This window comes from Cavia porcellus, unplaced genomic scaffold (assembly GCF_034190915.1).
Source record: "Cavia porcellus strain 051 isolate PalLab524CR breed Dunkin Hartley unplaced genomic scaffold, mCavPor4.1 scaffold_2, whole genome shotgun sequence".
Classification (NCBI taxonomy): domain Eukaryota; kingdom Metazoa; phylum Chordata; class Mammalia; order Rodentia; family Caviidae; genus Cavia; species Cavia porcellus.
Genome location: NW_026947485.1, coordinates 92,666,008 through 92,681,096, shown reverse-complemented (window position 1 = coordinate 92,681,096; position 15,089 = coordinate 92,666,008). Strand labels below are relative to the sequence as shown.

Here is a 15,089-nt window from a genome sequence, read left to right as displayed (position 1 = left end):
CACCAACCAATAGGCTAGTAGCCTGAATTGGATAAAAAGGGAAAGAAAAAGGAAGGCTTGCTACTTCCTGCCAGACCTACAATGGATTGTTCCTCCTCTGCCATGCTGCCCTGCTTTGCTAGCAGCTGCCATGGACTGAAACTCTACAGACTGTGAACTGAAATAAAATTTTCTGCCTTTAACTTGTGGGTGCCATGTCTTTTGTCCCAGAATGGGCAAGTAACTAAAATAAAGCCAGGAATGGTGGCACCCACCTATAATCCCACCATTTGGGAGGATGAGGTAGGAAGATCGCTGTGAGTTTGAGGCCAGCCTGGGCCACATGAGGAGTTCAAGGCCAGCCTGGACAACACAGTGGGTCCCTGTCTCAAAAAGCAAAGGAGAGGGGAGGAGAGAAGAGGAGAGGAGGAAGAGGAAGAGGAAGAGGAAGAGGGGAGGGGAAGGAAGAGGAGAGAACAGAGCTAAGAGAAAAGAAAGGGAGAAAGGGAAGAAAGTAACTAAGACACTAGTTAATATACATACTGTGCTATAGTTCAATCATTATTTTATTTGAGTCAGTTGGTTTTCTTTTTTTCCAGTGCTATGGATTAAATCAGAATCCCATGCATATTCAGGCAAACAGTCTACCACTGAGCTACTTCTCCAGCCCTCTTTGTTCTTTTTTGTGTATATTTGCTATTTTGATTTATTTAAATAAGACTACTATTTTAGGTATATACATTTATAGGGTACAGTGTGATAATTCAGCACATGCATAGAGATTTTAGTCATTTTCCCACTGCTGGGACTTGAAACCTCACTTAAATGAGGACAGGTTTATTTTGGCTCACGCCTTCTGAGGGTTCAGTCCATGATCACAAGGCCAAGACAGAAACAGCACAATAGAAGAGCACAGCAAAGGATATCTGTTCAACACATACAACCAGGAAGCACAGAGAGATGAAGAAGGCAGAGGCTAGGGAAAAGAACACACTCTTCCAGGTCATACTTCTAGGACCCAGCTCCAACCAGATCCCACTCCCTAATATCACATTTACTTATGAATTCATCAATGAATTAATCCACTGATAAATATCATGACCCCATGATCCAATCACCTTCCAAAAGCCTCACCTCTGAACATCAGATATTAGGGGAATACTTAAGACCTAAACTGTAACAAGTAACTTTTTTCTTTTATTGTTGTTGCCATTTCACATCATTTTTATTAGTGCATACTGGTTATACACATTAATAAGTTTCATATAGGAAGAGTAAAACATGCCCATAACATGCTTTATTTCACACACCTCCAGCTTCATATCTATTCCCTTTACCACTGTTTCAGAGAATATACTCTTAGTCATAAAATAATTCTACTAAAAAACATTACACTAAGTTACACTGCCAATAGCCTCATAAATCCCATGTTTACTGCATCTCTTGATTGAATCAAGAGGCCATGTCAAGTGATTGACCTATACCACCAAGGTTTGTGTAAGTGCATTACATAATGCTCTCACAGTGATGAAATCACCTAACATTCTGTTTCTCAGGATGTATCCCCTTTGTTAATCAACATGTCTGTGCAGATTTAGAAAAATAAAATGCCCGTATAATATATTAAGATAAATTATTAAATCAAAGCACAAAAGAATACGTATAGTCATTCCCCTTTATCAGTAGCTTCATTTTGATTTTATTTATTCTAGTCAACTTTGGACCAAAACCATTAAATGGAAAATTTCAGAAATAAACTAAGTTTTAAATTACATGCCATTCTGAGCAGTGTAATGAAATTCACACTATCCCTCTGTTCCATACAATACATGAACCACTTCTTTGTTCAGCATATCCAAGCTGTATATGGTACCTGCCTGTTAGTAACTTAGTATCCACCTGGATTGAAAGTGTCTTAATGTCTGTGGTTTAAGTAACCCTTAAAAACTGCCCTAAAGCTACTCATTATTGTCACAATTCCAAAATCACTTATCTCACTTCATTTTGTTTAGTTAGGCAACTGTATCATCTCCTATCATCACAAGAAAGATGAATAAATTATAAGATACTTTGAGGGAGGGGGAGAGAAAGAAAGAACATATTCACCTAACTCTTATTAAGTATATTATTATATTTGCTCTATTTCATTATTGGTGTTAATCTCTTACAGATACCTAAAATTATTAATTAAACTTTGCCAGGCATGGTGGCCCATGCCTTTAACCCCAGCACCCAGGGGGCTAAGGCACAAGGATCACTGCAAGTTTGAGGCCAGTGTGGGCTACATTATGAGACCTTGTCTCAAAAAAAATTTTTTAAACATATAAATTTTACCATAGGTATGTAGTACAGGAATAAAACATAGTACAGTCATATATTGCTCAACAAAAGGAATGCATCCTGAGAAGTATGCCATTAAGCATTTCATTTCTTCATTATGTGAACATCACGGAATGTACTTCCAGATCCAAAACAGTTACAGTTGTCACTAAGTGATAGAATCTTATACGACCACTGAGGGTGTACATGGTCCACTGTTGACCAAAACATCACTAAACAGCAAATGACCACATATATAGTGTTCAGTATTATCTGCAACTTCAGGCATCTACTAGGGGTGTTAGAACATATCTTCCACAGATAAGAGGGGCCTACTATATCTACATTGTGCTACTCTGTATATGGGAAAGAAGACATGAGAAGATACACACACAGAGAGAAAAAAATAGAGATAAATCAGAAGTTAGTGAAAATGAGATAAAATGAGGGAAAATAAAATAAAAAGAAGGGGAGAGTAGTTGAGAGACAGAAAGGATTAAAGAAAATGACAGCTCCAAGTGTACCCTGCAAAATGAATGGTCATTGAGTATAGTTCTGATTCTTAACACAATGGTAATGCTTCACATATCCCCCTGAATAAACAGTCAAAATCAACCAGAATATGGGGACAACTCAAATCAAACTGAAAATACAACCATACTATAGGAGATAGGGAAGAAAAAAATCTAACTTTAGAAAATATTTTGAAAAGATGAAGACCAAAAAACTTTATTCACTATTTTACTGTAGTTAGTAAATTATTTTTCTGAAAATAGCTCTCCCAGAATAATTCCAGATAATTCCAGAACTATTTTATGTGTACACTAAGATTAAACAGATAAATATATTTGTGAAAATGAGGTACAGGGTAAAACAAACCAATACTCATTAATGAAAAAAAAAAGATGTGAATAAAACTTTTAAAAACTGTTTCACAACTTCTTCACTTAGAGCACACAGAAATTAAATAAATGAAGGCACTGTGTGTTCAGTGTTTCTATTATTCACAACTTTTAAGTTATCCTAGATATTTAATGCAATGTCTATCAAATTTCTTTTTTTTTTTTTTTTTTTTTTTTTTCCTTGTCTTTTTCCTTTTTATTGGTACCGGGGATCAAACTCACAACTGCCTGCTTGCGAGGCAGGTGCTTATGCCGCTGAGCTAAACCTCCAGCCCCCTCTATCAAATTTCTTATGAGACTTTTAGAAAAACTTAAAACTGTTTTAAATTTCACTTGAAAGACCGAATGTATAAAAATAGTCAGAAAAAATTTTATAAAGAAATTGAGAGATGTCAAATTTTTCCCATGAGTCAGCACCATTAATGGACTGCAGGGGAACAGAAAAACAAGTCTGCAATTTCAGGCATCTTTAAGAAGCAAGTCCTCCCTGTGAACCGGTGCCATGTGTGGGCCTCTGTGGGGAGAGCTAGATGCCAGCCTTTTCCTGTGAGTTGGCACCATTTGAAGACTGCAGGGGAATAGAACAAGAAGTCACAAGAAGCAAGCCCTCCCTGCAAATCAGCTCCATGCATAAGCCACTGGGGGAACAGCCAGACACCAGACTTTTCCCATGAATAAGCATCATTCATGGGCTGAGAGGGAAGAGAACAAGAAGTCACCAAGAAGCATATCCTTCCTGCGAATCAGCACCATGTGCAGGTGGCTGTGGGGAGAGCCAGGCAGGAGACTTTTCCCATGAGTTGGTACCATTCACAGACTTCAGGGGAAGAGAACAAGAAGTCATCAAAAAGCAAGCTCTCCCTGTGTATCAGCACCATGCGTGGGCTATGAGGAGAGCCAGATGCTAGCCCCTTCCAGCGCATGGCTGGGTAACAAGAAGAGCCAACCCCTCCACCCACTCTACCACCCCTACTGATAGCAAACAGCTGATTTGGAGAAACACAGGCTGTGATGATGGCTATTGAGGTGGAATACAATTTAATGCTAGCAGTGTTCAGTGTTTCAAGTCAAAGTCGGTGATCTGATTATTCAGAGGATGGTAATATGCAGTGTAGTATCTATGAGGTATCTCCTTCTGAGGATGATGGCCACTGTTGATTCCCTATCGTCTTGTTTTGAAGGCCTGTATCATTTTCATGTTTTGTTGGGTTGGTTTTTGTCTTGTTTTGTTTTGTTTGATTTTATTGTATCCGGTGGCAGGGCAGCTATTTCAAAGATAACAAGATATATTATGGTAGCCATTTTGGATTTACTATTATCTTGTTTTGAAGTTCTTTATGGCATTCATTGTTTTGTTTTTATTGGTTCTATTCTGTTCTGTTTTGTTTGATTTTTACTATGTCTCTGAAGTTACCTACAGCTATTTTGAAGACAGCAGGAGGCATTATGGTAAACACTGCTGATTTCCTATTGTTTTGAAATCCTATGTCACTCACACTGGCTTTGTTCTGTTTTGTTTTGCTTGGTTTTATTCTCTTTAAAATTAAAAAAACAAAGAAATTGAAAAAGTACATAGCTTCCCAGATAGCACAATGTATTAAAAAAAAACTATGGTAAATAAAAGTAGTGATACTGATAATAGGAAGCATGAATGAATCAGTAGAACAGAATTGAGAAGCCAAACAAATACCTAATAAATGATGATGGAGGTGGGGAGAGATGGTGTTAGTAAATGGTGTTGAAATAATTAGTTCTTTATATGGCAAAAACTTCTTACTTCGAACCACACTCAACAATTATAGATAAGCTGATACATACAGAAGCAAAGCAAAATAAAATATTAGTAGGACATATGGAGGATGTTTTTATAAACTTGTAGGAAGTATGACATATAATTGAGAAGTCATAAAATGGGCAAGTATGATTACATGAAAATGTAACATCTGAATGGTAAATGACACTGTAAAAAATAATAATAAACAGGAAATTACTTGCAAAACACATACCATACTGAAATCAGTATCTATAAAATATAGAGAGCTTTATCAATCAATAAGAAAAGATGATCTCTAATAAAGAAAAAAACATGATTCTGCAAACCAGAGGAGTATACACAATAAGCACAAAAAATATATAATTAAGCTTGGTAGTAATAAAAATGCAAATTAAAATAGGAAAATCACTTTTTCTCTGTTGGGTTGGCAAAGAGTATGAATACTCAGTTTTAGCAAGAATAAGCATGTACAGCTACCCACTCAACTACTGGGGAGACTACTTGCCAAAGGCATCAAAATTCACACTGCTCATAATCTTTATTGTATGTGTTCTCCTCCTAGAAATGTATTGTACAAAATTATTTGAAGAGGTTGAATATATGGATTTATACTAAGTAAATTTTGAAATCAACCAACTTTTAAAAGATATAATGGGAGTAACTGGAGTAGTGGCACACTCTAGGAGCAGTTGCAATTTAGCAACTTAGTCAGACTTTGTCTCCAAATAAAATGAATTTTTAAAAGGCTGGAGATGTAGCTTAGTGTGAAAGCCCTGAGTTCAATCACCAGTACCACTAAGAAAAAAGACAAGAAAGGAGGGTAAGGAAGAAAAGATTTAAGATCATAGTTATGCTAAGAAAAATAACTTTACATTTTTAGAGATAAATTCTGAAAAATCTACAGATCAATACACTTGATATCAGCTTTGAAATTACCTAGCAGCTGGGAATGTGGAGATCACAGATGACCATGGAGGAAGAAATCATGTTTGATAGCTTATCTCTAACCAGATCTCCAGATGTAGTTACACAGATTGCACTGGGTTGGTATAACTCCTGAGTTTTTTGTTGTTTTTGTTTTTATTGCTGTTTGTTTGGTTTGGTTTGTGTTTCTTGAGTTTTTGTTTTGTTTTTTTGAGACAGAGTTTCACTATGCAGTTCAGGGTGGCCTCAAATTTGCCGTGATCCTCCTGCCTCAACCTCTCAAGTGCTAGAATTACAAGCGTGTACCACTATGCCCAGCCAGCTCTAGAATATTATACTCTACAGTTTCCTCCCATACTGTTTTCATCTCACATACTGACTAAAAAGAAAAAAATAAACATTAAACCAATTAAGGAAACAGACCTCTACTAGTTATAATCAATAATCAATGTAATTCAACCTTAACTTCTCTCTTCTTTGAAAAATGGTACATAGTTTGTAATTTTTTTTCTTTCAACTTTCCTTTAAATTTTCTTGGAAAAGAAAGCATTGATACATTTGATTATATGAGAACCAAAAACTTCAATATGGAAAAATACACCATAAAGTCAAAAGCAAGGTTGGGTGATTAGTTGCTGCAGCCAAGGAACTAATCACCCTATTTCATAAGGAATAACTAAAAATTGAAAAAAATCAACAATATAACAGAAAATTGAACAGAAGATATGAAGATACAACTTAAGAGAAAGTAAACAGCTGTAAAGATAGGGAAAGAAGGCAAAATTGATATGTAACAAGTGAAATGAACATTAAAACTATGCTGAGATACCACAGTGTACCCATTACCTTGAAAAGACACAAAAATGTTATAGTGCACAGTAAGCAGACTGAAAGAGTTTTGGCCCAGACAGGACACTGCAGCCGGTGAAGCCTCAAGCAGAACCAAGGAGCTCCTATCTCCCCCATCCCTAGGAATTTACCTATGGCTTATCTTCCCCATCCCTAGGAATCTACCTCTGGCGCCAAACTAGTGCCAATGGGCTACTTGTGCATCCCTAAGGTCCCCTCAGGCACCACCCCCAACCTAAGCTACATATATGCCCCCACTCCACGTGTTCCACGGAGAGATGGGGGGGAACACCGCACCCCAGGGGATCGGGGGTGTCTCTCCTCGCATTCTCAAAATAAAGGTCATTTATATTTCATACTTATCTTTTCAGCCGCCGCAGGTCTCCCACAGTTCTATCACAGACATTATCAGTAGAAATGTAAATTGATAAAAATGAGAAAACCAATAAGAACCATAATGCTTCTGCCCTTAGAACAATTCTGGTTACGGTCATTTACCCTAAAGATTTCAGGGAAGTTATATATATACAAACTTATTCCTGGTTGCATTATTTGTAATAGAATAAAACTGGAAGTGATATAAAATTCTATAAGTATTTTTAAAAGTAAATTATAGTATTTCTATGCAATAAAATATTATGCAGCTATTTTTTTAAAAACTGAATGAGGATTCTCTGTATGCACTCTGCTGGAAAGATGTCCTAGATATAATTTTAGGAGAAAAATATAGGATACAAAATACTGTGTAGAATTTATTCTTCAAATTTATTTCTACTTAAAAGCTACCAAAATATTCAACTTAATGCCCTATCTCTTGCATAAAAGCACCACAATATTCTACAATTTGATTCTCCATTTTCAATACATAACCATAAATACACAATATTCTGTACCTTACATTCTTGTTCTAAAAGTATACCTTGGAAATCTTTCCATCACAGTACATAATAAAGCTTTCAAATGTAGCTGCATAATACTTGATTGTACATAAGTACCATAATTTACATAACTTTTCAAAAAAGTGTAGAATTCTAAGTTATTTCCAATGTTTTCTATTATAAATAATGCTACTAGGAATAACCTTGCATATCTGTAACTTCCTATTAACTCTTGAAATACATGAACATTTGTGAAAAATGTAGCTGTGTGGAGTAGTGTTCAAGGGAATAATCAAAATTATCGTATTGACTAGACATGACAGCGCTTGTCTATCCATCTCGTTGGGAGCTGAGGCAGGAGAATTTTAGACTGAGGCCATCATGGGCAATTTAGCAAGATCCTATCACTAAACAAAAAATGTAAGAGCTAAGGATATAGCTCAGTGTAAAATATTATTGCTCCTGGCTTCAATCTCTAGTAGCACAAAAACAAACAAAGTAAATACCCTGATGGAGCAAGGCTGACAGCATACACTAGTACTCCTAACACTTGGAAAGCTGAGGCAGGAGTATCACAAGTTCAATGCCAGCCTGAATTACATACCAGCCAACCTGACTACACAATGAGGCCTTATGAGGAAAGAAGGCAGGAAGGAAGGGAGGGAGGGAGGGAGGGAGGGAAGAGGAAATTTATGCTAATGCAAAGAAAAGGAAAACAATTAATTCAATACTGAGCTATTTCCAGGCAAAATCACTTTAGAAATACAAATTAAAACCCTCACAGAAAATAATAACAATCTCTATTCTTGTAATCCTTTTGCTTTAAGTGAAACAAAACACACCACCACCACCACTATCACCTCACAGTACAAAAACCTGACAAGTCCAAGACAAGAATGTGCATGTTGATTTATACAGGTAAATAATCCAAATATACGTTTTAGATTTTGAGTTTTAAAACATGACAAACATAAAAGTATAGTACCACTGCTGCTTAGCAATCCCAGTATCTATCAAACACAATTTTATAATAAAAGCTTAAAAAGCACCAAAGCAAACTATTATACTAATTCATATTACGCACAAGGAGAAAATTTTGATTCAGTTAAATCTGTCACGTTGAGATTGGGATAATTAAGGATCAAAAGGTGACTTACCCTAGCAAGGTCTAATGGCATACAGACATTTTTTTCAACTCTTTAAACATATTACAATGAGGGCAAAAGTCAATTTCGTGACCATGTCTCTCCAGGAAAAAGAAGACAAGAAACCTAACTTCCCAGCAAGACAAAACTGATTAGGAAATGATTATCCTGAAAAACATGACCAGATGGCAAGCTAAAACCAACCATAGTCAGGAAAGATGCAACTGCTCACCCTGTACAATGAGAAGATAAGCAGTTTTGACATAAAAATTTTCATCTGATTTTAGGGACAAAATGTTTTCTTCTGTATTAGGTTCTCCAGAGAAACAGAACAATAGGATAATTATAGCTATATGTACAAGAAGAGATTTATTATGGCAATTGCTTGTGTGATTTCATAAATCAAGAAGTCCTTCAATCTGACACCTTCAAGCTGGAGAGTCAGAAAAGCCAGTAGTGTAATCCACTCAGTCCAGGGGAGCCACAGTGTAAGTCCAAGTCCAAAGTCCTAAAAAGTAAGAGCTGTGATGTCCAAGGTTAAGAAAAGAAGGCTGTTCCGGCTCAAAGAAAGAAAGAAAAGTATCACCCTTTTCCATCTTGGTTTGTTTGTGTTTGTTTATTTTGTCTTTTTGAGATAGGGTCTTGCTATGTAGTTCAGGCTTGCTTTGAGTTCACTTTGTAGCCCAGGATGGTCTCAACAATGATTCTCCTGCCTCAGCCTCCCAAGTGCTGGGATTACAGGTGTGCACCATCATGCCCAGTCTCTTCCATCTTTTTGTTCTCTGCAATGGACTAAATGATGCCCAGCCTCTGGTAAGGGCAGCTCTTCTTCATTCAGTTTGCCAATTCAAATCCTAATTTTTCTGGAAATGCACTCACCGACTGGGTAGGGGAGTAAGGAAATATTTTACCAACTATCATCCCTTCTCAGTCAAGCTGATACATAAAATTAATTATCTTCCTATTTATGACTGCATCTCTAAAAAGTATTACATCTATATATTCTAGGTGTGGATATGCATCCAGATACACATAAGATACATAAATGCATAAGATATGTATTTATCCAACAAACTATATCCAGCAATCATTTTTATTTTTATTATTATATAAGATTTATATGAGTAAATTCCATTTTTAAAATTTTAAATATTACAGATTAAAGCCAAAGTTCTCTTTGATCACTATCCTCTACTCTCTGGAAATTCATTAAGTCTAATCTAAACCCTGCTTTGTTAGTTCTCTCATATTAGGAAAATAAGAAATGGAGAGTAAATGGTTACTATTCTTGGCATCTTTTTAATTTTACTTGAAAGATTAAAAATGACTTATAACCATAATGTATTATGTAGGTTCTATTTTCAGCACTCACCTGGACATATACTAATTTCTTTATAAAGTTTCATGTAATGAACAAAATAAATGATTGCTAGTGATTCTGATATACTTCCTTAGCATGGCTCAATCCTGTGAACTAGAATCCTGAAGACCCCTCCTAGGTCCACTTCTCTTGGACCATGGAAATCAAGAGCACCCAGTTGCTTAAACATTCATGCCACTGTGTGATTATGAATCAAAAGGTCAGCATAGGAGAATTTATAATCACATCAACATGGCAATAAAGCTAGCTCAAAGAGGTGGATATTAGCTACTCAAATGTCTTTTGTAACATCCACTGACCTATAAGGTACTTTCACATGCTTTGCTTTTTATTCTCCCTGGTGTGTAAAGTACTTTTTAAATCTGTGGCTTGCATTTATAGTGGTTCTGCAAAATTCTTGGTCATTGTCTCTTCATATACTCTAGACTGCCGCTGTCAGAATCTCTGAGCAGGGGGTATAGCTCAGTGGTAGAGCACTTGCCTAGCATGTTCAAGGTTCCTGGTTCTGTCACCAGGACAAAAGAGAAAAGAAATAAAGTTTTCTTCATCTCATTTTTTCAAACATGTGAAGTATCCTTACGTGACCCTACAGGATAGTTAATTCTATGTGTAAACCTGACCAGACTAGGTATGCCCAGAAAGCTTGGCAAGTATTTCTAGATGTGTGAAGGTGTTTCCAGAAGAGACTAGTATTTGAATTGGTCAAAAGAATGACTGGCCTCACCAAACTGAGTGGGTACTATCCACTCCACTGAGGTCTGGAAAAAAATAAAAAGGCAGACAAAGGCACTAATCTGCTCTCTGAGCCTGGATGTCATCCTCTCTTGCCCTTGGACACCAGAGCTCCTGATTTCTGGACCTTTGGATTCAGATTAGTCTGGTCTTATACCACTGACTCCATCCAGGGTTCAGGCCAAGGAAATACAAAGGCTATTCACAGAAATAATTAAGGAAAACTTCCCAAGCATAGGAAAAGGAAATGATATTCAGATGTCTGAGGCATATAGAACTCCAGCCACCTACAACCAAAACAGAGCTACCTCCAGACATATAATAATCAAGATCCCAGAAATTCAATATAGGAACAGAATATTAAAAGCCATCAGAGAAAAGAAACAGATCATCAAAATCATGGCAGACTTCTCGACACAAACCATCAAATCAAGAAGAGCTTGGAGTGAAGTATTCCAAGCCCTGAAAGAAAATAACCTCCAGCCCAGATTAATGTACCCTGAAAAACTGTCTCTAGAAATTAATGGAGAAGCAAGATGCTTCCAAGACAAAGAGGAACTGGGGGAATTCGTGACCACCAATCCAACCCTACAGAGAATACTGAAGGACATTCTAGAGGGAGAAAAAAGTACCAGGATTTCAGGAACAGTGGCAGAGAGGCCTCAATGGATGGAGCAGAAAGTGGAATGAAGGAGAAAAGCAGACAACTAGTGGCAGAAAAACAATACAACAGAAATGAGGCGGCGAGGGTTGGCTATAATCTCTAATATAGATGGCCTTGATACACTAAAAAGAAAAGAAAAAAAGAAACACAGGCAGAGTAGATCAGGAGGTAGGGTCCACCAAGATGCTATGTATAGTAAATATAATTAACCTGAAAAAGGGTTTACAGACCAAAAATCAAATACGAGAAAACAATGCTCTATGTGACAGGGAACCAGAAAGTAATAGGGGCAACTCAACCAGCACTTGCAGATAGGTTGGAAAGACAGGTTTTGTAGCTAAAGGAATACAACTTGACTTCAAGTCCAGGAGGGAGAAGGTTCAGAATCACTTAGGTAAATAGCAGGTTGCCCCTTCAATCTAAAAACTGAGGGAGTTGGTGGGACACAGTGCACCCTGTGGGAGTGAAAGGGAAGGAATAATCTAAAAAAGGAAGACAAAGGATATTGTTAATAGTGTATCAGGATTTAAAACCCACATTACACACACTGCTCTGTTTAGAATAGATTATATTCTGTCCCAGTTTGCCTACTTGCACTAGATCTTAGGGCACAGACAGCTCTCCCAAAAATAGCAGGATATAGTACAGTAATCATCCTTAATTCCCTATTAACTTAATCTGAAGCTCGGCATAACTTATACTGTTTTACCATGACTGATCTTAGTGGAATCTGGTATGTTAGACTGCTGTCTGGTATCCACAGATTTCATGCAAAATTGTTATGATTGATAGTATCAAGTCTGAAAGTATAGGCAACTACACTGAAGATGACAGATTCACTACGATACCCATTCTGGTTTGATTATTACCTGCTTTTCAAGTTTTACACTATCTACAATGTTTTGTTTTTACTAATATTGTTATGTACTGCTATATTCAATTATGATATGTCTGACAATTCTATTGAAGATAACAAGAGACAATACAGTAACCATTGTAGAACACCTTGTACTGTGGTTTTATGACTTTTTCATTTCATGTGTTTATAGGAATATGTTTTGTTTTGTCTTGCTTTGTTTTGTTTCTCCCTCTAACATAGGAAGGATAGAAATACATGTAAAGACTCATGCATGCATAGAACCTATAAACAGCTTATGAGAACTGATCTTACAACATACGATGAAATGAACAACTACTTTGAAGAAAAGGAGACACTACAGTACCCAGTGCTGATCCCATAGTGTCATGATGTGAAATCCAGCAATACTGGATATTATTCTTTGTTCAGAGTGATTTTAGCCTGCTTTGGTTTGTTTAATCTCAACATAAATGAATATATGGATAACTTCATGTATGCTTAAGTGTATAGGATTGTTAACCATATTACTAAGTTTTTGTTGGACAGTTGAACAGAACTGTTTGCAGTCTCACTGTTTGAATGTCCACTTTGTATGCTTCACTTTTATAACTTGAACAACTATTTGTAAGAGGACAAAATGTAATTATCAACTAGTGATTTCTTACTGTTTACTTTTTCTTTGAAATTATGTATTATTTCTGTTTTGTTTATTCTTTCTTTAAATAAAATTTTAAAATTATTTATTTGCTGGTTTCTATGGTTGTTACAGGTCAAGATTAAATAAATGAGACTACTATGTATTTTTTCTAGTTGTTTTTAATGTTTTCCCAATGTTTCTACATGAAACTTGGATACCTATGAGGTGTGACTGAAATATATGGTGGATGTTTATATTAAAAAAGGAAAAAAACATAATAAAAGATACATTGCCATGAAACCTCAAAATACTCTCCCTAACTTCAAACACGGTTATTCAATTGTTCTTACTACTTTCTGAAGCAGCTCTTGGAGACTTTCATGAATGTCTTTATGGGATATGATAAAAAATATAGTGAATGTTATTGCTATCACACATGCAATCCAACAAAAAAGCATAATCATAAAAACATTACAGTATGTCCTTATCTACCAGATCTGATAACTGTGCAGCATCTGACTCTTCAAAGTCAAAGTGAATATGAAAGATAGATCTCTTGAATTAAATCATGATAGCAAGGCAGCCACAACAGTGTAACAACAATAACAAAAAAACTTCCAGAACTGCTTCAGAAAGTGACAAGAATGATAAGTATGTTGGAAGCAGGGAGTGTAGTATTTTGAGAGAAATTAGTAGTGATGTGTCTTTTATCATAAGTCTTTTTTAAAAATGCTTAAAAACATTTACCATTTTTTCAGTCACAGTTTATAGCAACACACATTATACACAGTTAACATTTATTACTCGTGGAGTCTTATTTGTGAATTTTCCTGCTTGCTAAAACCTATTTTGCAACCTTAAAATCAACACTTGTACTTTGGCAGACATTAATGGACACTCCAGAGCACTAAAAAAATTTGAGATACCAGATGCACACATGACCAGATGAGGCAAATAAGGCAAGCTATGCCATCTTGGAAGCAAGTATTCATTCACATCTACTTTTGCCACATATTTTGTATTTTCATACTTTTTGTTGGTGATTGTTTAAAGTGGCATTCAACATAGTGTCTGTTTTGGTCAGCTTCCCCATTGCTGGCACAAAATACTTGATATTTACAACTTAAAAGGGGTAGGTTTATTTGGCTCAGTTTCAGAGGTTCCAGTCTATGTTGGGCTGTTTCCATGGCAGGAACATCATGATGGAAGGGCACGCTGGAGCAAAGTTGCCTACTTTGTGGTAGGTAGGAAGCGGAGCACAGAGAAAGAACACCGGGAAATATATACCTTTAAAGGCATATCCTGAGTGACTACCTCTCACTGGGTATCACCTTCCGACAGCACATCTATGAACATCAGTGGGTTAATCCACTGATGAATGTAGTGCCCTCCACAACCCAGTCACATTTCCAGGAGTCTCCTAACCTAGTTAAATTGACAATTAGGCTTAACTTTCATAGTGCTCATGTGCAGCCTTCTTGTTGTTCCCAAGAACAAGAAGGTTATGATGTGCCTTACAAAGAAAATGTGTAATTTGAATTTCATGTACATTGGAAAAAAAAAAAAAGAAAAGAAAAGAAAATGTGCATTACATAAGCTTAGTTCAGGTATTAGGGTTGTTGGACATCAGTTTAGTTTGTTGATGAATCAATAATACATATCAAATAAGGTATCTTGCATGGCGTGGTACATGCCTGTAATCCCAGCACTCAGGAGGCTGAGGCAGAGGATCACTGAGAGTTCAAGACCAGCCTGAGCTATACACTGAATTCAAGGCCAGCCTGAGTTACATGGCAAGATCCTGTCTCAAACAATTTAAAAAAAAAAGTGTGCACACACGTGTGTGTGTGTCTCTAAATACAAACACACATAAAACAAGGTTACATATTGATTGGTTGACAAAAATGTCATTGGAGGCTAGAAGAACCCAAACCCTTCATCTCTCTAGGCATAACAGTTTAATAGTCATTAATTTGAGGCTTGTGGTGACTTCATACTACAAATAACGAGTACTGATTTCATATATATATGTATGAATACAATGTG

At 36.4% G+C, this 15,089-nt stretch overlaps 1 protein-coding gene across 2 annotated transcripts in view; it reads right to left on the bottom strand.

Moving 5' to 3' along the window:
- Inpp5f (inositol polyphosphate-5-phosphatase F) overlaps positions 1–15,089 on the bottom strand; it is a 101,268-nt gene that overhangs the window by 44,976 nt on the left and 41,203 nt on the right. The window contains exon 3 of one of the 2 annotated variants that reach the window (XM_063244842.1): positions 255–461. The exons of the other annotated variant lie outside the window; for it this stretch is intronic. Within the exon in view, the coding sequence (XP_063100912.1) occupies positions 255–461 (207 nt within the window). The remainder of the gene's footprint in view (positions 1–254; positions 462–15,089) is intronic. 2 annotated transcript variants of the gene reach the window in all.